General features: G+C 40.7%; 1 protein-coding gene across 1 annotated transcript; it reads right to left on the minus strand.

The window, feature by feature from the left end:
* Positions 1-228: 228 nt before the first annotated feature.
* On the minus strand, positions 229-22,982 carry prim2 (DNA primase subunit 2). Its single transcript, XM_070977639.1, has 14 exons — positions 22,851-22,982; positions 21,812-21,961; positions 21,565-21,677; positions 20,573-20,667; positions 20,358-20,478; positions 19,691-19,786; positions 17,974-18,111; positions 14,932-14,999; positions 13,693-13,765; positions 13,227-13,412; positions 6,341-6,467; positions 6,069-6,151; positions 3,985-4,053; positions 229-2,377 (listed from the first exon to the last, which is right to left on the minus strand). Exons 2-14 carry the CDS (start codon positions 21,954-21,956, stop codon positions 2,150-2,152), a joined length of 1,542 nt encoding a protein of 513 aa, XP_070833740.1. The 5' UTR covers positions 21,957-21,961; positions 22,851-22,982; the 3' UTR covers positions 229-2,149.
* Between the last annotated feature and the right edge of the window lie 579 nt (positions 22,983-23,561).

Raw genomic sequence — 23,561 nt, forward strand, 5'->3', positions numbered from 1 at the left:
ATATTTTATAACCTTGGGAAAAAAATAAAAAGAAAATTATATATAATTTTCTTTGTATTTTTTTTTAAATAAAATTATATATGTATATATATATATGTATATAATTTTATTTTTCTTATATAATTTGACAAGAATCCACTAAAGATCCAAAATACTGAAAAGCTAATACTCCATCATCATGACTACACAACCTTTCATGAAACCTGAAATGAGGAATGAGACAGTTATCGACTAAATTGGGCTCATTTTTATAAAGCTGGAGGGTGAGATGTACAAGTATGCATTACAAGATGTTATCTATTCCTTAAAAACAGGTACAAAACGCACAGAAACCCACAGATTAACTAGAGCTGCTTCTGGTAAATAGCAAATCAAACTGCTGCACATTTGGTCTCCTGACTGACATTACATTAAGAGAAGGACAAAGAGAAACATCATGCTCTGAATAGAAATGTACAATGGAGTCAATGCTGAATATTGATTACAATGAATGAACTTACGATTTGAATTGGTGCTCTCTCACTTCACCAGGCAGCTGATCATTTAATTGTATTCACTTTCTATAACACTCTTATATTCTACTGGATGTTCTGATTTCTTTGTTCATTTTTACATATTTAAATCGATATTTCTCACCTAGACGAAAAACCTCGAGGATGTTATGTGTGCAGCGTTAACAAGCTCCATACTGCAACACCTTCCCAAAGCCACAACAAAAGCTCTTTTTCAGCCACACATCCATGCATACAGATTCACCCTGTATGTCAGCTTCCATACGAGGCTCGTGAAACAAACATTGCGGCCAGGCCTTGGGTTTGATTTCTTGCCCTTTCAGAGAATGGGCCATCCCCAAGAACACCTCCAGCCCATGTAATGAGAGCAGAAAGAGAACAAATCACAAAACGAAAGCAAGTTCATGACTAATGATTGTAAATCCATTCAGCGGAGATAAACACCGTCCTAGTCAACTGCCTGCCCACAGTCTAAGAAAGTGCCAGCTTTGTCAAACCAAATATTAAACATCAAGGGTCTCTTGCTGACAGCAGCCCGGCTGCACACTGTTATCCAGTTGCCTTATTATACTGAATAAATCCTCTCGATGCCAAGCACCATGCCTGGATTTTAAGACCTAATTTAATTCCAGCTATGTGGTGCAGGGCCGCATGTTTGTGCTCTGACGCTACAAGCGTGAGACAGTGATGAACTGTGGTCTGAATGTGTCAGAAAGTCTTGAAACAGAAAAGCCCGCAGAGCAAATGTGATTTTTTTAAAACATCTGACACCCTCAGGGACATAAAACTTGATTTAAAATTAGCAATCATTAAATTACAGAGGGGGCTTTCGTTTAATCAAATATTTTCTTTGGCCTCCTGGGAGACATATTTGTATTCATATAATGCAGGGCTGCCTCTTTGGTGTATTAATTGGGTCAAAACTTAGTAATCTTGTAGCATATCGTCAGAGTGGAGATATGAGAGAAAAGAACCAAGATTTGAGGAGCAGCCTGTGTTGTAGTGCAAAGGGTTCCTGACTTTCAGACCATTTTTCTACAATTATTGAGCAGACAGAAGTTGGAGTGAAGAGTGAGGAAATATTTCCTGACCATGTGCGCTCTGGATAAATTGTATTGTGCACTAGGAGGCAATATTCCAAGGTGGCATAATACAACTGTGGAAATTGTTTATTTTCATCCATCCTCCTGCCACCATTCATCCATACTCCTGCCAGCAAATACAATGACATTGTTTCTGAGACAGCTGGGGAATGTTCTAGCCATCACCCCCAAAACCAGGTGCCTGCCAAAACACTGTGTGGAGACTGGCCATAAGCAATCTGAGTTCAGACCACAGCGAGAACAAAGAGAAAAACAGAGAGACTACTTTAGCACTCAGGTTAAACAGCAACGTTAATAATGCTGTGCCACTGGTGTGTTGACAAGGTAGAAAACTGTGCTTTGGTCTGATACTGATGCTGGAATAACATCCTGTCATGGTTAACTCATAATATATGGAGAAATGACTGATATGCAACTTTAATACTTAACATGTCATATACAGATAATTCAAAGATTTGGGACATCCCCTAAACCCCAAGTCCACATAAAAAAACATTTATTTCTACACGTATAAAAGAAAAAAATAAAATAAAATCAGGCATCTTGAAAGAAAGAGTCCAGTTCCTCCGTCATCTCAGCCAAACCCTGCGAGGCGTTCACCGCTGCCTCCCGGGCAGCGCTGGATCCTCTGCTGGCAGCGTTATCCTGCGACCTCTGTGGGGCGTCCATCTCTCGTTTTATGTCCTTGCCTCCGCCCAAAACTCTCTGGCTCTCAATAAAGTACTGGTTGGGGTGATTGAGTGAGAAGCTGGCTTCTTCAATCTGCTCCATGAAAAGAGAAAACAGGCAAAGAAGGACAAGGGAGTCTTAGTCTTCACAGAATTGGCAGGTTAGTAGCAAACACTGATTCACTGTAACGTCAGCTTTTATAAGATCCTCTAACATCTGCTTCATCGGGGACAACATGGAAGGATTCACTGACAATTTACTAATCTATAAAAAAACTAATGATCACGGACATATGAGTGAGCTAAGTCCCCTGCTAACTATTCCATCAGAGCACAGCGAAGAGACGAAATGCCCTTTCTGGAAATAAAATGTCAAAATCACTCATGGTGAGTAAAAACCTATGAATCAATTAACACATGAAGTTTGACCTCCTCCAAACGCTCTTTGTGTGACCTTTTCCATCATTGTTTTTAAAGTTAGGTAATTGTGATTGAGGTTTTCAAAGCCCTTCATATTGAAGGAGCTCATGTTTTAAAGTACTACAACAGGATTGTACAAAGCATAAGCACCTTTCAAGTGCCAAAAACAGATGAGGGAGGAGACATTTTATTCACCATTTCTACTTGTTGAGACTCCGAAGTGAAGAAAATCATTTCCTAAAACTAATGCTGAAGTAATTTAAGGGCAGTTATGTGAGGGTTTTACTGCTTCCAAGAAAAATACTTTAGCGTATCTGAAGGAGGCTGAGAGGATCGTTGATTAATACTGAGCACTGAGTGCTGCTGAGATTTCTCACCTGCACTCACACAAACAAAAACACACAAACATCCATCTGTTAAGTCTTTGCTTTAATCAGCTGGTACCTTCTGAATAGTGTGAATTCATTGTGTGGAAATTGTCCTGGGAAGCAAAGTTCATTAGTTCATTTTACATGACTGCGGGACACAACATCATTGTTTTTCTGTTCAATCATTTGCGTTGACCTAATGAATGTACATGTAGTGATTGTAAGCAAACACATGCGACTCAGCATTCTTCGATTAAAGCTACAAAGCAGCATGATAAAATAGCCCAGGACTACAGATTCTCAACAGAAGAGATAAATGAAGTGAAGGAAAATGCTTCTTCGTGGTTTCAGAGCTACGAGGCGATTAGCTTGGTTAGCTTCTTTGCCTTCCTTTAAACCCACAACTTCTCATTTCTAACATTTATGTTTGTCTACCAATCAAGCAAATGAGACACAATGTGTTAATTAGTGGCTTTTAGAGGTACTGGCCAAGCAAGCAGTTCCTCCCTGTTTGTTTTCAGTCATTATGCTATGCTAAGCTAAGCTAAAGCTAACTGTCGCTGGGCTCTCGCTTTACATGAGGTTGAATTGATCCTCTCATCTGTTAACATTTTTTTTTTCCAATCCCTGCTTTTCTCCAAAACAGGGACCTTGAGTGTGACTGAAAGGGATGATGACCCAAGCATCCAAACTAAAACAGATTAAGATAAATAAGTATCCACAGGGGACAAAATGGATCTGAATGCTGTAATAGACCGATGAAAATTAAGTGGCTATGACAGCCAGCTAATGATGGAGGGGATGACAGTTCTGGGTCTCCCCTGAGCCTTCATGCATGCGATGTAAGGACCAAAGCCCCTGCTTTGACACAGGTAGCCGCAGTTCCTCCCCAGTTCAAATGAAATCTGCTTACATTGTGTGTCAGCTCAAAGTACTTCTGGCATGCCAGCTGATAGTGCATTCCTTTAACCAGCTCCAGGATCTGCAAGAAAGGAAAAGCAGAGGAGAGAAAAAGACAAGTTCCAAGACGCCGCATTAGATTTTAATTTGACTGTTTTCTTACACTGTTGAACTCAGATACTGACTCAGTACATTTACAGTGGATATTGTCAACACTTTGTGTAGCTGCAGCCCGGTATTCAAAACTGTTTTAATTGGCTTTCGGTCAACTAGCTCCACAAACATTCCTCATAAATCATCATGACAGCAGTGACTCCATCCTTCAAGAGATCTTTGCAGATGTAATGAGAACAGATCACAGGCTTGTTTGGGATCATTTAAATATTCATGCCCTCAGTCAGCTCTTTGTAGAACAACCGTTGGCAACAATTACACCTTCAAGTCTTCTGGTACAACTACATTTTGGGATCTCCTGTTTTTGTCTTGGTGGTTTTCTGAAGCTGTTGAAAAGTGAGGATGTGTGCGGGTGTTTTAAAGTCCAGGCTTTGGCTGGGTCACGTACGTGCTGTCACATTCCTGCACTGAATCCACCACAGCATTAGCGTGACTGTATATACTCAGGGTGACCGACCTGCTGAGGAATAAATTCAAAGGTCTCTTCAGCATTCACCAGGAGAGAGGAATCTTCTGAGGGATCTGCTTGTATTTGGCTCCTTCATTATTCCCTGCATTCCTGAAGGCTGCCTCCAGCGTGATACTGCCACAAGCATGCTCAGCGCTGGGGCTGCTATTAGATCAGTGATGAGCTGTTCTCGGTCTCTGCCTGATATTGCAGTTTTTATGATTTTGTTTAGTGGAATACCGGGAACATTTGCACACAGAAGAGTCATTACAGAGGGGGAACTCTCGCTGTGCTGCGAGTTCTGCTTCTATTCTAAAAAAAGGGCAGATATCACACTTCCTATTTGTGATGGGTGATTAGCAACAACGTGCCGAGCATCAACCAGACACTTGATCATAATATTACAGCGTCAACTACCTTTACATACCTTTAAACTTTACAAGTTTTTCTGAAATAATCCACTTTCATGGGAAGATGTTGTTGGTCATTCGCTTAAAACAGCACTAAAGGACATGTGTATGAGTTGGTTACTTGTGTCCATGTAGGCTTCCATGAAATTCAACACAGACGTTCCTGGATGAATCCAAATAATTTTGGCGGTCCTGACTTTTCATCACATTTCCTGTGAAAAACAGTTTCCTCTGGCATCGCCATGACACTGACATTTGTGTGTTTGAGAGAAATATTAAAACTATTGCATGGATTGCCCTGAAATATGGACTTTTGTGGTGAATTAACATCATCACTTTTCATTGTGTAGCCCAAATTTTTTCCTCTAGAGGACCAAGACTGACACTTAATGGTGGAACATGAAAGCATTTTTACCTCACAAAAATAAAACTAAGTACTTTTGAATTTTTTGCCTAGAAACATCTTATTTTTAATTTACCCAACCTGAAAACTAAAGACATTCACATCAACCTCAGCTGTACTTTGTGTTTAGTACTAATTAACAAATATCTGCATGCTAACAGATAAGATGGTGAATATGGTAAAAATGACGTGCTAAATTTCAGCATATTAGCAAGCTGACATCTGCCTTCTGCTCAAAGGCAGATGCCACTGCGGCCTCAACAGACTAACGGCCTTGTCAAGCTGCATTCTGTGTGAAAAACTAGTGTCAGCACAATTTCTCTGTTCAATATGTTTATTCTTCCTAAGAAGTCTGTCACAGGTTGGAGTCTGCTCTCTGACTGATGGTAGTTAATGCCAAGTCAGGGCTGCTAATACTTTCAACTTGTGTGTTTCCTTCTCAATACACTGTATGTACATTTTCAAGGCTCTGCTTTCAGCTGCTGGGGGCCTGATGAGTCCTATCATTTGCTGGTTTAGACAGACTTCGTGAACCCATTTACAAAAACAATCAATGTATATTTAGTCAGTTTCATGAGATCAGGGGAGAAATGTAATACAGAAGATGTTAGATGCGAATAATGGCTGGAGGACCACTGACAGACTGATGGGACAGCACCCACCTGACTGATTCCACTGGGTGACACCTTGTAGAACTGAAGCTTCTGCTTCAGCAGCTCTGGGTCGCTGTGTCGGAATGGACATCCTACAAACGTGAAATAAAAATGAATTAAAACAAATGAAATACTCAGCATATGAACATGATTGTGGTTATGATGTTCACAGTCGGTTATGTCAGTATTTCCAAGCCAAGTCCTTTCACGAGAAAGCCTGATAATGACTGATGAGTGGCTTATCACATGGGTAATGGCTCTTCCAACAGCCGTCAACTCACCATGATGGTCGCCTTGGCTGGGTGCGTTTGATAAAATCACCTTCATGCAACTGTAGGGGGTGTAGTCTGCTCGCTTGCCTTCTTTGCCAAACATGTGGCGTATGCCGTAGGCATATGCTTTGTCAAACTACAGAGAGGGGGAGAGAAGAGGGGAGAGAGGAAGAAAAGGCATTAGTGAGGATGAGAATGTAAGAGGGACAAGGTTGGGGTGAAAAGAGACATTGTCATACATCATGTCAGTTTTGACAGGGTGTTTTCCTCAATGAAATATAGAGCTATTAGAGAGAACCTGCTGTAGAGGAGTCGCCACACTCGAGAAAGCTGAATTATGGATACCGTGATATGACCATCTTTCCCTCTCATTGCTTTTGCCCCTTGTCCTGCTGCGCACTTTGAATCAATATGAAGAGGATGTTTTAAATAAAAGAATAAACGCAGGAAATTGAAATGCGGCGTACCAACATTCAGTGCAATGTGCCCACCATTCCCACCCATTTACTCAAGTGTTGTGCTATATTCTAGATCTGTGGCCATAAATGTGTTTTGTGAGGTCACAGTGACCTCTGGCCACCAAAATCTAATCCGATCATCCTTCTGCGGAAGTGAACGTTTGCACCATATTTGAAGAAATTCCCTCAAGGCGTTCCTCAGATGTGTTCAGAATAATGGGATTTTCGTACATATATAAATACGAACAATCTTAACATACAATACTTCTTCTCAAGGCTGTCGCTGACGCAGAGGCCTAATAATGAATATGGATTTGTCAGAACTCTGTTTCTTCTTCTTTCTTTTCCTATCTGACGATCTTACATTTACTTTGTGGCTCACTGGAGGCTGGCTGGCAATAAGACTTGTTTCTTCTTATAAGAATCATTAGTTTGTATGTATTGTATTTAAAGCTGAACAAACATGTTAAGTCTCCACATTTTTCACATTTCTTGCCCTTTTTTGATTTACAGTACAGCTCTGAGTTATTACTAACACACATGCTGCTTTCTCAGTCAGACAAAACTAGGTCTCACCTAATCTTACAGCACGTGTCGATGACCACACTGCTGCAGGATCTGATTTCAGTCAAACTACGTATGCGAGTCCCTGATTTAATATCTGAGGATCTTTATACGATCTTCCAAAAAGCGAAACATCAAAGTCAAGGACACAAGTGAGCCACATCAACGAACTTTAAAGTGCCAGACTTCTGCAAAACCTTCACACCTCCTGTCCAGTTTGCTCTAAACAAACAAACAAATAAAAACCTTAATGCTTTTTGATGGGGGTCATTGCACACAATCTTCACAGCGAACCCCCTTTTATATGTACGCTGCTTATGTGCAACCAGAAAAAATGAATTACAGGGACTCTGCCTCTGAAAATCAAACAATAAAATACACACCGTGTGCTTCGACAGAGGCAGAACACAATCACCATGACTGCGCCCATCATAATGCATTAATGTTGCAATAAAACCCTTGAACTTGCTAATGTGACAAGCTGCAGTGGCAATTTAAAAATCCATAAAATCTTTTTTAAGTACAATAAATCAAATATTAATTATGTAGAGCTTCTGAGGATTCAAGAAGCCATTTTCTGATTTAAGACCCCCCTACTCTATTAAAACGAACCCTGAAACTCCACTTGCACTAAAGTGTGTTTAATATGTATTATGTGAAATAATTAGGAAATAAAAAAATCCTATGTGGTCCAAAAAAAAAGTGATACAAAGACTGAGAAATGATACGGTATTAAACTTTCACTTCTTCCAGGTGCGGCTGAGTTGGGTGTGACTTTTTTCCTAAACGTGGTGATTAAAGATATAACTTCCCAAGAACAACGGCTTATAAACGGGCTCTTTCTTAAATGTGAGGATTAACCACAAACTGCTCTATACTTAAACCTTCAAAAAAATGAAACTAATATGTAATAACAGATTACAGTGAGCCATTTTCGACTTGCCATTTTCTAAAGGCATCCTCAAAAACAGTGTTCAGATTGCCCTCAGCAATCAGATGTAGTACAGTGCAGCTTGCAGTTCAAGTTGTCCTATTTTTCACTCACATTAAATGCAAGTCCTCTATATCTTATTTCCCTCCTTTAATCGCCAACTGCATTCCTACACTTCAGCCTACATTTTAGATAATCCTGGATATACTCTAATACAGCTGACCTCCAAAATGAGGGAATTCAGAGAAACAGAGTCTAAACACGAGCACAAAAGCTGTATTAAAGGAGCAGAGCCTCAGCTCTTCTAGTGCACATCTTGGCTCATGGGGCTACATCACTGTAACATCCCCCCACACTCTAGGACACATTCACAAAAACCTGCGGCAATGGAGACAGAGAAATAGGACACAATCAAAGGGATTATGTACGTGTGTGTGTGCGTGCATGTGTGTAAACTTGGCATGGCTTCTTAGGCTCAGTCCACAGTGACTGATATGCCTGTAGCTCCAGTTCCTCTTGTATGTAATACCATTAAAATACTTCCCTTTCTAATCTGCACTACAGGCATTTTCAGAACCTATAAACAATAAAAGGTGAGGGACTATAAAATACTGCAAGTGCACACAAGTTAAGAAGTTTGATGTGGCAGAAAAGAAAGGAGTGCCCTTTAAAAGGTCATTTACACACAACGCGCACAAGTAGACTTTTAAATTAAAAGGCAATGGAGACAAATTGTAACTGCAAAGTCTCTAAAAGACTGCGACAAGACTCCTGCAGAACCTAAAAGTTGCACGGTGCATCACACCCAAGAAGAGATTTGGCACTACTGTTTGCACCGTGGGAGCTGCTTACAGTCACCAACAGTGAACTCACACACCCTTTTTTCTCTAAGTTTTCTCTCTTTTCTCTGATGCTACAAGGTGAATTAACAGCGTTATGACTAGGTGTTCATTTAGGTGTGTATCAGTCCACCGTAGATCGTGAGACGTCTTGAAAAGTTCACCTCTAATTTCCCTCCAGCAAAAATAGTGCAGCTAACCACCAGAGGCTGGTGGGGAGATGAGGCAACAACATCCAACATCTGTAAAGTTTTGTACAGAAATACATTTGATCTTTATGGATTATATTAATGCCAAACTGACAAGAAGACTGTTGACATATGACGCCTTTTATCTACAGTCATGTGTCACTGCAGACGCATAAGGAATTCTCAGTATGTCGTACTTTACAAAGGGAGTTTGGTGCAATATGCCAACGCAGAGCATAATTCAAACACTGTGTGTACATTTTTAACACTCTGTCACCGCCACAGAAACTCAAGGTAAATGCTTAAGTACACTAAGGCTGTCTGACATTCACTGACTGCGGTTAGTTAATGGTTTGATTGACTGTTTACGGTCTAAAATGTGTGCTGATATTGATTATTAATGGTGGCTGACCGGGCTAATTGTCAGCTAATTGTCCTCAGTTTCTAACGGCAGTGTGCAGTAAATGGTCGTCGTGTGTGTGTGTGTGTGTGTGTGTGTGTGTGTGTGTGTGTGTGTGTGTGTTATTAAACTACTTTCCTAAACACGATGTGCTTGATGGTCTTATTAATGACTCCTGATGAAACCTGAAAGCTCAGCATTCCCGCTGCCCTTTTCTTAGCTTCCCTTTTAGCAACATTAAGAATTATTCACTCAGGAACAGCTAATATTTCTCTGTATAAGATGACCTCTTCTTTCTGTCAGCTGCAGCGTGTCTGCAGTGTATCTTGTGACAAGACGAGACAGGTAGTCTCACCTTGAGAAGTTTATCATCAGTGTGTTTAATGTTTAATGTGTAAAAAAGTGCTTTAAGTCGTTTTTGTGACTCAACTGCTAATAGTTGCACGGGTACTGAAACTTGTACAGTATAATTATCACTTTTCGTTAGTGCATCATTGTTTTTGGCCCTGGTGCCCCACTAAATTTATATTTCTCAAAGGCCAAAGTGCATGCATTAATACTTGAGTTTCAAACCAAAAATCTGTTAAGATTTCAGACCCCATACACATTTTTCATTGTGATCCCTTTGATTTTGGAAGAATTAGTGAATTAGACAAGTGTACAAATGTTCTGAAATGTACTGAAAACACCAATGATTTACAAAAAACAAAACAAAACATGGTGTACATTCACAACCAGTCTTTGAGAGCAGTTAATATAAAGTGGCGTCTAATTAATCTCTTCCATTGTTGGAACAGACCCCAGAGGAAACCAAACCTATAAAGTGAAAAATGGTGCCAGTTAGTGGAAATTAATTAACCTGAAGTTAACATCTGTAAAACAAGCAGTTCAAAAGCAGTCCTACCCCAAGGCAGAAAGAGCACACTAAGATGAGGTACAAATAAGGCACTCTCCAAATGAATAGGCCAACTTCCATGGCAAGAAAAATGGATAGATCAAGTCGATTTCATCAATTTTCTCTCTCCCTCTAGTCTAATATTACATTGCCTCTTTCTCCAGGCCTTCCTTTCGGCATCGCTGCCTCCCATCTTTTTCTCTTTGCCGGTCGCATACTAATGAGCAGGCTTTTGTGCAGCCTGCCACAAAGTGCATTCCCTGACTTAACACATACATCATTGTGAGAGCTGCGATCTGGTCAGCACCATTCTGCTGTCCTCTGCTGTTGAACAAGTTCTGGGCTTTGTGCACAGCCCATCACGCTTTCTCTGGGAGCTTGTGCCTTGGAAACAAGCAGCCTCAGAAACGGAGCACCGACGAGGGCTGTAACGTGAAGCCAATAACAGACACCAGGACTGGACACCGCTTGGTTCATCGAAAAACAGGCTTTAACAAGCGTCGGTGGCAAAACAGCTTATTCAGCTATTGTGTTTTTTGTAACGACATAGAGGATAATGAAAAATCTTTAGATGGCTGAACATGTTTTCAAATATGATGGAGAATTGTGAAATGTTTTTGAACATAATTCAGCTTTTTTTGTGGCTTTGACAGTTTATTTTCCCATAATAACCAATATAGCACAACAGGTTTGTGTCTGTTCAATCAAAGTTATCAATGACATTAGGTTTGCTATAATTCAGACCAATGCTGACCATGTTCAGAGGATTTCTTTTGCCAATTTCTACAAAGTTGATGTTTTGCACTCAGAAAAGAGATGCGAGAAACCTTACAAGTGATTTTTAAACAAGTATCTGATTTTCAGCTAAAAGCTAAAAACATGAAGGACCCTGTATCTTTGTGCATCAGAGTGAATTCTTTGATGTGTCTTCTCATTACTCCTGAAACTGTAGCAACAGCAGGAAACAGAGGCTCAAGATATTCCCACAACACGCCTGGACACTTTGTCTGGCTGATGCAATACTCGTCCGTGGACTGGAAAGAGTGCAGACTACCTGGAGTGCCGTGCCAGCCGTGTGGTCCACTACAACAAATCATTATTCAAAGATAACACGGCTCGGGAATCAAGGCCCTCGCCGCACGCACTACTGTGCCAGATTCCTGCACTGAGTGTCTATTCAGCTCAACACAATTAAAGGATTTCTTGGCGCTCACCTAGCGCCCAGTTAATACTGCATCATTTGATAAGCACTCAAAAATGCAGCGCACTTGTTGTGTGAGATTAAGCTGTTTGTTTAACAGTCAAACGGACAAAATTTATTAAGCCTGAACTTCTCAGTAATTTCACAGTATCACGGCCAGTAATTTGTAGTATTTGCATATTTAAGATTCAGTGATAATAGAAAAAGAAATATTAGGCTGATGGGTCCGGTGGTATGTGAGATTATCTGCAGACAGATACACGCACACACGAGCGCACACACACACACACACACATACAAGTGAACGCACGAGCCCCTCCAGGCTTATGCCTGGTGGAGATAATAAGGCCAGACCTGTGAACCATGCACTCAAGCCAAGCAAAGACAGAGACACTGTGTAACAGCATAACTGCAGGTATCTAAGGACCCAATTAGGAAACAGAACTTAATGCTGCGACTGTCAGAAATGTAAACAGCAAAATTGTGTGAGAGCTGGTAAATAAATGCTGCTAAAATCCAGGCCTGGGTAAAATACATTTCATGAAGATTAACAACAAGTATACAGCAAATGATCATTTCTTCTGAGCCGCACGGTGTGAAATTTTGACTGTTCTGTTCAAGCCGTTCCATCATGTGGCGTCTCCGGTCGCCTCCGGTCATTCACGTGAGGAGCGGGGGTTCTCCTCACTGCAGAACAATTTCACTGTCTTCACTGTGTCTCTGTCTTCTATTGAGAGACATAATAACTGAACCCACGACCACTTAAGTCTTCATTAGTCTCACCGCAGCACTGTGTGCAAATAATGATACCAGTGAACTTTCTTTTAATCAATGGAGCTTTGATGGGGTCACTTCATCACCAATGAAACAGCATCACCCATTTAAGTGTTGAATAGCACTCCGGAGAGGGAGAGACATTCAGCCATTCAGACTGCTGTCCTATAGTCCACTAATCTGGTGTTCAAGGATAAACTTGGGAGGAAAAAAAAAAAGAAAAGAGGGTATTTTATCAGGTTGTACAGAATCCAGCAGACACAAGCCTAAAAGAAAGTATTTGGTAAAAAAAAAAAAAGAAGAATTCTAGATCTTTTTAGTCTATTTTGGCAGTAATGTTGAATAAAGTTGAGTGTGTAATGTAAAATGAATAAATAAAATAAAAAATAGTGCCATGCCAATGGCTTTTATGATATGGACGAATGGGTTACTGCATAATTGTCATGTTTCTTTATTATCTAAAATGACTGTAGTTAATTTCGTTGACTGTAATCCTCGAATGACGGTACGTGCCATATATCTATCCTCTCGCCTCCCCTGGTCTCATTAAAGGTTGGAGCAGTATTACAGTGAGCGGGGCAGCCCACATCAAAAGTTAACAGGACATTAAGAGGTGAAACTACAGCATTAATGTGTCAACATTACCTTGTCTGCATCCACCTTGCCTCTTATGAACTCCGACCTCCAGAACTGCAGCGCCTGCTCCAGAGAGAGGCCGATGCCTTTGAGGAAGAGGCCGTACTGCATACGGCCACCATGGCGGAGATGGTGGCTCTCTCTCAGGGTCTGGTGGAGCTGCCTCATGCAGAGCGGGAATGACTTTCCTGAAAGCTGGAGGCAGACAAACACTGATGACTAACATGCAGATTGCTCTAATATATCTGCGCTGTAAATATCGCACTTCATTTTACTTATAATTAACTCTACATCTTGCTTTTCTGTGGGGCTCATGTTAAACATAATGTGTATTGATCATCATTCTAGCCTTGCACCAGAATTACGACACAGAATCCCAACACAAAATCCCATTTCTCTGCTTTCACACAATCCGTCCCCGAGCACAACGGCACCTTGGACGTGACATTTCCGGAAGACGGTCAATGCAACTTACCGAATCAATTTGTTCCAAGGAGATTTTCCCAACATTCTTCTGGATGCTGTAATCCTGTCCCACATAGGCATGACTAAAATGCAACAAAATATATAAAAAATGCATACATACATCAGGACTGTGACAAATAACACTGAGTTTCTTTAGTGATATTAATAAAATTTTAGAAGCTATCAGGGCTGCCGTGAAAACTGATTATCTTTTCGAAGCCATCGTTCCTCAAAGTAATCAGGTCTGTTCGATAGAAAGTAGGATTAAGACTGGACATTAAAGCCCAGACAAAATAATTACAATAAAAAAACGTAAATGACATACATCCCCTGTGACCTGCTGCCAAACAAACTGAAATCTGTTAAGCTGCTATCAGTAGATTTTTAAGTCGATGATTTTGGCAACCCCTGGAGTCCCACATTGTGTTCCCCTCACTATAGAGATTACTGGCCTGCCCACTAATCTCAACAACCTTCCCACTAATCCCCATCAACCATCAGGCAACATGACTTCTTCCACCCCTATATTCATGTTCTTACTTTTATCTAAAGTAAGATAAACACCCTCAGTGTGTTCTGAGCCGCTCTCCTTTTGTTACTGAAGCTGAAGTCTGCTGCTATTAAGGCACCAGTCAATGCAAACTCTGTGTGCTGATTCGCATTAACTTTCAATGATGGACGAGGTTTTTACATTAAGGCATCTGTCTGTCTGCCTGCTCTACTGTTTGATCAAACATGAGAACTACAAAATATGGCAATGGAGGACTGATAGAAGATACAGTTTTAGAGAGGTGCTCCAGGAACAGGCTTGCATTGCATTTTGGGTGAAGTGCAACCTTCAAAGTCATCAAGAAGAGCAACAGCTTTTACTGCATCATCTGCACTGTGCCCACACCACAGGCTCTGATCACACTTACTCACACTATGACACAAAATTAGCATCCAAACATATGGAATGAGGCTCACGCAGGAGCACACTGAGCTCTGCTTCATCCATTGTTTTAACCAAGAAAATGCATTTTTACGCTACTATTACTTAGACTCAGAGTCACTCAAACAAAAGGAATAGACGATGTCACGAACGTACAGCCAGGCACCACAACTTCACACATCTGGACTTGTCTGCAGGGACACATTTTACTCAGACGGCCACGGCCGTCGTTCTTTGATGCCAAAGATTAATCCTGCTAAATCTTTCTCAACAGAGTCCGAGCAAAGCGGCAGCAAAGTTATTCATCTCACTGCTTACCTGAGGTGGTTAAGGAGCGGCTGGAGCCGTTCATCAGAAAGCACCGCTGGTAACGAACGGGCTGTCAGCTGCAGAGGAGATGGACATTGCATGAGTAATGGTAAACAGTGTTGGTCAAAGAACAGCCGAACACTGCAGGTTAAGTGAAGCAAAGATTAATGACTACACAGAACAATAATTAACGGGCCGAGGGTGCATTAGGTCCAAGCTTCCATGTGCAGAGATCTGATAAGTAGAAGAGAAACAGTGACTGCTGTGATTCAGCCTGAAAGGACACTTTGCTTAAAATGTTAAAGTTTGCTGCATAAAGTTATTTTACTCAGCGCCTTCTCTCACAAGTTACCCGTCTCTGACTCTGAACTGGGATATTTCTATGACATGATTAACTGGGAACTTTCCAGCTACCTGAAGAGGCCCGGTGTCTAAAATCTGGAAGCCTTGCTGCAGTTTGATGTATGTTTCAGGTAACCAAACTGATTTCTTTGGTAATCATCATAAGCTACCATATTCTTGTTGTTGCTTGTTTCAGTGATTAGAGACAATGGGCAAAGCATTCGGTCACCCTCAAGCTGGTGCATCACTACAAATCCATTAAACCTCAACAAACCAGACAACTTAACTAATAGACAGGAGGAAGTGTTGTGGCCCTGGTAACATGAACGGGGAACGGCGAAATAGCATCAAGCCAATGGGAGCAGGACTTCATTGACTGCAGCCTGGGCCTCCTCAGCAGTGCCCAGATTGACAACAGCATTCGAATTTGAAGGTAACCAAACAAACACTGCATCCAAGCTCATTTAAAGAATTAGTAGTTCAAACTTGAAGTATACACAATCACTTAAGTGTTTTTGGAAACACATTACCCAAATTCATCGAAAAACATGCAAACAGTTTGACCATTAAAATTCTCTCGGCTGTAAAAACAGGGCTACGACCGACTTTAGGTTGAGCTGAGGTTTTGTTTTCACAGTCTGAACACATATTTCCCTTTCAGCTGCGACTCTGACTGAATCTCTTCATGTACGAGCAAACATATCCATTCCCAACAAAAAGCTTTGCGTAGTCGAACTGCTTTATAAACATGACTCATCAGCAACAGGCAGAGCACTTCAAGATCTGCCTTACAAATGCACAAAAACAACTTAATGCACTATATTTCTGTTATTTCCTGCTGAAATGCACATCCAACCGACAACTGGAGTCATATGGGGAAGCAGCTTTCAATTTCATGCCTTTTTAATGACACATTTTCTGCTATGTCCCCTTGCCGTCCCCAGTGGAGGATCATAACCATTATAGTAACACAGAAACAGTCACAATGAACAGTTACAAAAAAAATAGTTTGGGAGCATTATTTCATTCCAACAGTTAGTGGTCCGGATAATTACCAGGAAAATGGGAGAATGGCAGAAGTGGACCAAGTCGTTTTATTTGTTTTTCTTTTCTAATTTGGAAAAGATGTTCCTGCCTGTTCCATGATGGAGGACACGTGTCCAGGTTAAAGCAAATACACGTTGCCCGCTACGCCATCAGTAGCACAAAGGCAATGACTTTGTATGCTCCACCAAGAGCAACACACTATCTAGTGTCCAATAGGACGGATTCAGAGTCTGGTACAGATTCTTCAGCTAACTTGTTTCTGAGAAATGAAAAGCACATAATAACAGCAGCAGGTTAAGGTTTTGTTACTCTGCATGCATTGAGATTAGTAAGCCTCATCAAAACTACTCCCAGAAATCACAATTTTGTAATTCTGCTCATCAAACATACTCCATTTGCCAGCAGTGGGTTTCAGATGATTGCTTCAATTTGCCAGTAGGCATTTTAGATTTTACAGAGCCCACCTCGCTGTGAGGACAGACGTAACCCAGAGACGCACTGACTCAAAGTGACAACTCAGTTAAATACAAGGGCAAACAACATAAAACCACAGAACAGAAATGGACCTTTGTTCCAAGTGCCAGAGGATCTTCTATGTACAAATCAATGAAGTGCCCATTCTTTTGGAAAGACGCTGCATCTGGTGTCACTTTGACAGTGTTTTTAGCACGACAAGGCAAACTGAAGAAGGATGCTTGTGTATCAGAACTAGACCAATACACCGGATTGACCAGTGTTAGCTTATTGCAGCTACATCTGCGAAACTCGCACACTGATATCTCATCTGAGCTACATGTAGTCAAATTAGAAAGGAGACTTCGTACAGACCACTAATGATGTGCACGTCTTTGAGCTTATTTCGTCATTTCCTCTCTATATTGTAGATTTCTTGTACCTCATTAATAGAAGTCTGTTCATAAACCATTGAGTACCACTGCCTGTGGTTGCTGAGCGTGCTTGTGCCTGTTCCCCAGTGAGGACCCCTGAACACGATGTAACTGAACCATGGCTGTCTCCTCATATGTATTATAAAGAAGGCCCTTGGCTCCCAAAACATCATATTCCACGTTCCTCGGGGTATTCAGCGCAATACACAAGCGTGCCGCTATCACGCCTTCATAGCCCCCTACTTTTAGGGGAAAAAAAAATCATGCCTGTAGGGAAAATAAGCACTTTCCTACTAGCTGTCCACAGTCTTCCCTCCAGACATTTAATGTCATGTGTGCATATTTATTCCCCTCATTCAAACCCTGCATTTCTCCAGCTTCCCTTGGGGGGACTGAAGGGAACAACCGCAGTTGCAATTTAGTAATTTTCCTTATGGAACGAGACGTTCGGTATGGACAAAAGGCATTTACATAAATTGCATTTGCATGGAGTGGACATAACAGAAATACTTGTACAATATAACACACAGTGAGGTTGCATTGAAGTCAGTCAAAAACAGTGTTGATTAAAATCTATGCAAGCTTTTTAAGGTCAGAGTTGTTGGATTGCATTGTATTGTAAGATGTTTCGGTTCAAGCACATTCAACATACATAAAGGGACATTTCTGCTATATGTTTACAAGAAGAACTATAGCGAAGGACGTCTGAAGTTGTCATGTTTCTCTCACTCATTCTTAGTCCTCTCCAGAACAGTGAAGGGTTGCAAACACTTACTGCAAGAGCCTTGGACAGCCTGGTGCGGAAATCATTCAGGACAATGGTGACGATGTCCTGGTGAGGGATGTACACGTAGCCCGCTTTGAGGTACACCCTCCTCGTTCGCACCAGATCCAGAGCATCTTGAAATGGGACCTTTAAAAGAAAAGTTGGGAAGACAAAAAAAGCTTAATGAATTGAAACGATAATATTATATCGGTTTGCCTACCAACCCTTTGCCCTTTGTAATTTTGGCTGCTTACTATATGATCCCAGGATTTACACTGTGATGTTCAATAAAGTGAGTGATGATTTACATTCTGCCAACGAATTAGAGTGTCAGCAACAGCGATAAAATGTAAATTTAAAGTCAAGTAGCAGGCCGTGACATCTTCCCCCTTTGCTTTTGTGAACAGACAAAACTGTAGATCTAAATCCATTCAACTGTGAAAGGCCATGACGGTGATCTGACAGTCAGCCAATTACTCTGCAGACCCTCTATTCATACCAATTGAAGAGATTTCCTCACTCTGTGAACATTTTTTGATTTAACAACATTATGTCTAAAGATTTCGTTGGAAGTAAAGCAAGAAACTCCGATGCAGAGTGGAAACTCTACATTTGGGAGAGTACGAATTCTCCAATAAGTTGATTTAAACTGCCTCAGGGACCTGTAGTTGCACATTTATTTTCTATCATAAGATGATCTCTCTCTATCTGACAAAATATTGGCCCCGCAGGTAGGCAGGAATTGAAGAACAAATTAGAATTAAGCAGACAAATCGGTGTTACACTTGAAAGTAATATGTTTTATTTTTAAAGAGAGACTGGGCAGCCCACTCAAGCAGGGCTTTGAGTGGTACTCGGGCAGGTTTGGATTGCACTGTATGGCTGACACTAATGATAAAGCTCATGTGGTAATTAGTCCAACAAAAGGCAGAAATTAAGACAATCCAAACCCAAATGAATGGATTTACAACACTTCCTCTACTGCCAAAGGGATACACGTTTTTCTGCAAATTGCACTAATTCATTTTGTCATTGTGGAAGATTGCCAAGTGTGTGAGTTGCTGGATGTAGACACATCTGAATGGGACCCAAGCGATGTAGAAAGAGGGTTCATTTAGCCAAGGAATCATCCATTAGTCTGTAATGACCTTAAAAGTGGGTCTCCAGCAATTTAGCACCGCACGCCCATAAAGTTGGGGGACTCAAGAGACAGATTTTAACAGGAGGGGTCAAACTTGAAGCAGCAGAGGCCGAGATACTCTGACTTTTAGCCTCGAGTATGGGTCAAGCTCTAAAAGCACTGCAATGATTTCCCATAATGCAATTCAAAAATATCTTTTGTTAGGCCTTCCCTGACTAGTAAACATGACAGCTTCTACCCTCCAGGGCAGCACTGCTGAGAGGGACTAACCTTAACTTCATGTGTGAAACTGAAAATCCACAGTCCAGAATTCCTGTTGTTTCAGGATTTGGGACATTTCTTTGTCAAACTATGCACTCGGGGGAGGGGGGATTTTCATGTAAGAATACTGTCTGGTTGTCTGTTAAGATACCAATGTCAAGAATATAATTTATTTATTAAAGGTCCAACACTCAGACGAGAAAATATAATGTTATAGTGCTTTGTTTAGATCTCACCCACTATGTTAAAATTAAATCTAAATTGCAGAATAACACTGTACATAAAAACAACCGACATCAGCACTTAACATTCTTAGTAACTCACTTTGTAGAAGTCCTGATCCTCCACAGTGATTCCACTGACGGCGTAACTGGAGTTGACAAGTTTATCCAGTAGAGACTTCTTCTCCTCGACACTGATCTGAAAAGATATTGATGAGGAAGATGAATTTCAGTGAGGAGGTGCAAAGCCAGGACTGTGTCAGTGAAGGTTGAGGCTCGTGGAAAGCAAACATCATTTATCACATGAATGCATCACTCCCATCCTGGCTTGACACATTATTCGTTGATGAATTATTACATAAATTGTCATTTGTCCCTTGAAGTATTGACCTCTATTTTATGAAAACATGCTGCTCTCCTTAGGGAGATCTAAAGACACACTTTAAAGTACAATTAAACTATACACACAGTAATTATTCACATGAGTAGGATTACTGCATTTTTGTACATTTCATCACTGAAATAGTCTTTTGCCAAAAATAATCTAGTGCAAGAAAAAACAAAGTCATTCAATAAAACAACTTTTTAAATCGCCATTGAAGGAAACCTTAAATCTCATGAGTCCTGTGATAGTGAGCCAACAGCGCCATCTAGTGAAAACTTAAAGCAGGATATTACTCACTGAAATGCAAAAGGGTGAGCTGTCTGCTTCAAATTTAACCTCGCTTTCCCAAGAAGGTAAAGACGAATGTAAAGAAGGAGAAACTCACCGTGTCATACTGCAGATTATTTCTGTGAAGGAAATCAAGCTGTTGTTTTGGAGGCAGGTCGCTGAAGCGGTAGCGAAAAAGATCAACTTCCTGTTGTATGAACCACCGTCTCAGGTCCTCCCTTTAAGATGTCATTGGAAAATGAACATTTATTCACTTGCACTTCCTTAACTCTTCTTTATGTGACAACAGATACTGTGAAAGTACAGGCTTACGTTTGGCAGTAAGCAAGTCTGAGGATGAAGTGGGAGATGTGGTCCTTTCTTCGTTTCTCGTATTCGTTTGGTCCGCTCTGAGGTTTTCTGTCATCCTTAATGGGTTAAAGAGGGACAGTATTTTTAATGACGAAGCTGTTTTCATTACTCACTACTACTTCATTACATTGGTTGTCTTGTTGGCTATAATTCTAGTTGATCAGTATAATTAAAATGCCAGATATTTAAAATTGAGATTTGTGACTATATGAATAACAAAAGAACGTATCAAGTGATTTTCTTTTTTAAACTAGTCATGTTTACAATAGCTGTATGCGGCCCTCCATTCATTTAGGCTTTAGTAATTCACCTTTCTTTTGCCAAGTAAGCAGCCACTTTCATGCTAACTTCTGTCTCTGTGATTGCTTCTTTAATTTTAGACACTGCCATTCACATTATGTGTCATTTTCATGTATTTCTTTTTTGCCTGTCAGTCAGCTGCACAACTATAAAATAATTTGATGGTTTTAAATGTTAACAATACAGTCAATTTAATCCTTATCTTACAAATTAATGTTATGTTTGCTATGAATTCAGCGGCTGCAGTTTGTGGTGCTGATAAATTCTATGATGCTATGCAAATAGGTGTTTTTCTATTATTTTGTCCACCACATTTATATCAATTAGGGTGGGCAAAAAAAAAAAAAAAACACTTGTCAGTACAATGCAATATCGTTCAACAGCACAATTATATTAGTCTGCATTAGTTTTAGCTGGGTGTACCTGATAAACTGGCAATTGGATGTAATTTATGGTGGATCAGCGCAGTGTGACATTATATGACAACATGTTCTCAACCCCTGCACACTTCCTGTGAAAGCCAACAGCTGGTAAATGGCCACAGAGAAATAACTTAGTAATAACCAGCGTTAAACTACTCAGAGACAGGTCATAAATGTAGCACTGCTGAGCTTTAAAGCTGTTCTGATGTACGTCATGCTAATCATACTCACAGCCTCTGGTCTGTAGGGGAAGTTCAGGGCTTTACACTCGCTTTCCAGTTTCTTTGTGTACTGCTCTGACAGCTTCACATAGCTCACTCCCGCATTCTCAACAGTCTTCAGCACTGCAGCGGAGTTAAAACGAGACATGAAAATACAAAGTGCTTTTCAACACGTCAAACAAGCATTTCACAACAACAGAGGGGACAACATTTGCAGCCAGTTTCCCGACTCAGATCTCCTGAGTCCGAGGTCTTACATTTCAGTCTCTCCACAGCAAATGTCTCGAATTCACTGAGAGCGATGTTTTCAAGAGGAGGCTGTCCGTAGAACTGCAGAGCATGTCCATAGAGCTCCGCCTGAGGGTTCCCGTCGGCCTTCCTTCTTCTGCTAGAAAACTGCATCGTTCCTGATGGTGATGGAAAACAAGAACGTTTTCAATAAACACATGATAACATATGTCATAACATATCAAGAGATAATAGGCCACCAGCAGTCGTGGCTGCATATCTGGTGCTTTTAATGTAGAGAACAAGCACACAGTGAGGTCCAGAGGAGTGTGAATATGAAGAGAAGTTCATGAATTGTGTGACTTGAAGAATTATGTGAGTTAAATTGAATAGATTTAAGACATGGCAACTGTCAATGAATAGCAATCCACTGACCCTATTTGGTCTGACAGGTCAAATGATGCTGTGGTCCTCTTTACCAAAACAAAAGCATTACATTACTGTCTGATCTCTGTTATTCCCTTCGTGTCACCTTGTATACGTGTGGCCCCGTAACATGGACAGCAGAGCCGGTACATCCACTGACTAAACTGATTACAAATGTGTTGACAATCACCATATTAGCCCAGCTGTTATAGACTATGTAAGGGAGAAGAAAGATAGTACTTTCTACATGTCAAAATATATCTAATTTGCAGTAACTTAACCAGTGATCTGCCTTCACTAAACTCCACATGGTATATTATGGAGTTATTCCAACACGAGACAGACAATTGACCTGATGGTAGTAGCTAGGTAGCGACTTGATAAGCTGCGATGTGTCCAGCAGCTCGTTTAAAACAAGTGTTGTCGCTCGTTCCTCATAAAACCAGCGCCGTTTCGCGTAAGTTAACAACACAGTCTCCTACGTTAGTCAACAACACGTATTCCAAACCGCGAATAGCTACTACTGCGTGGTGGAAGATGCTAGCTAGCATGCAGCAAACTACTTACAACAACAACAACAACCTCAACAGCTAATCACACGACTGGAACAATATTTAAATGATTAAATTGTCGTTATATTACCGCTTAGATGGTAGAGTAGCCTCTTCTTAGCTCAATCCCGCCAAACAAAGTGGGATGTTCAACAAACGCGGGTAAATGATGACGTCTTTAGACAACTCAGGAAGAGAAACCCAGTAGCAACGCGTGAGCACTTGTTTAGCTGTTCCGGTCGACCCGTCAGTCCACTCCCCTTGATGCTGACCTCTATGAACATATAGGATAAGAGGGAATTTCACTTTTGTATGATACATATCCAATACTCGTATAGCCGAAGAAGTGAAGATTTAAAATAAGCTATGGTTTATAAATCGCTGGCACTGTTATTACTCTGTTTTCATACAGTGCAACAAGCTTTGCGGGGGGATCTGTACTTAATAACAAACGTACCCAGAACTAGTGGGTTGACCCCTAAACGGAGATGCAGATTTTGCTTTTTCTACAGTAGCAACTTTTATAGACCCATGTATCTATTTATGGAGACAAATTTTGAAATTAATAATTAAAATTGTTAATCAAGGTTAATGGAAACTTTAGAGAACTGTTTAAAGTGCTGAAAGATAAGGAAGTCTATCTATAGTGCCCTCCATCAAGAACGGAATCAACCAATAGCAAACCTCCAAAGAAGGCCGTCTGAGCTGTGTCACTTCATCGTCAGCTTCATGTCATTAAAAGGGCACCAAACAATCATTGTATCTGACATTATATATGCTTCATTATACTGTAGCATGTAAT

The sequence above is a fragment of the Chaetodon trifascialis genome, chromosome 13 (genome assembly GCF_039877785.1).
Source record: "Chaetodon trifascialis isolate fChaTrf1 chromosome 13, fChaTrf1.hap1, whole genome shotgun sequence".
Taxonomy (NCBI): domain Eukaryota; kingdom Metazoa; phylum Chordata; class Actinopteri; order Chaetodontiformes; family Chaetodontidae; genus Chaetodon; species Chaetodon trifascialis.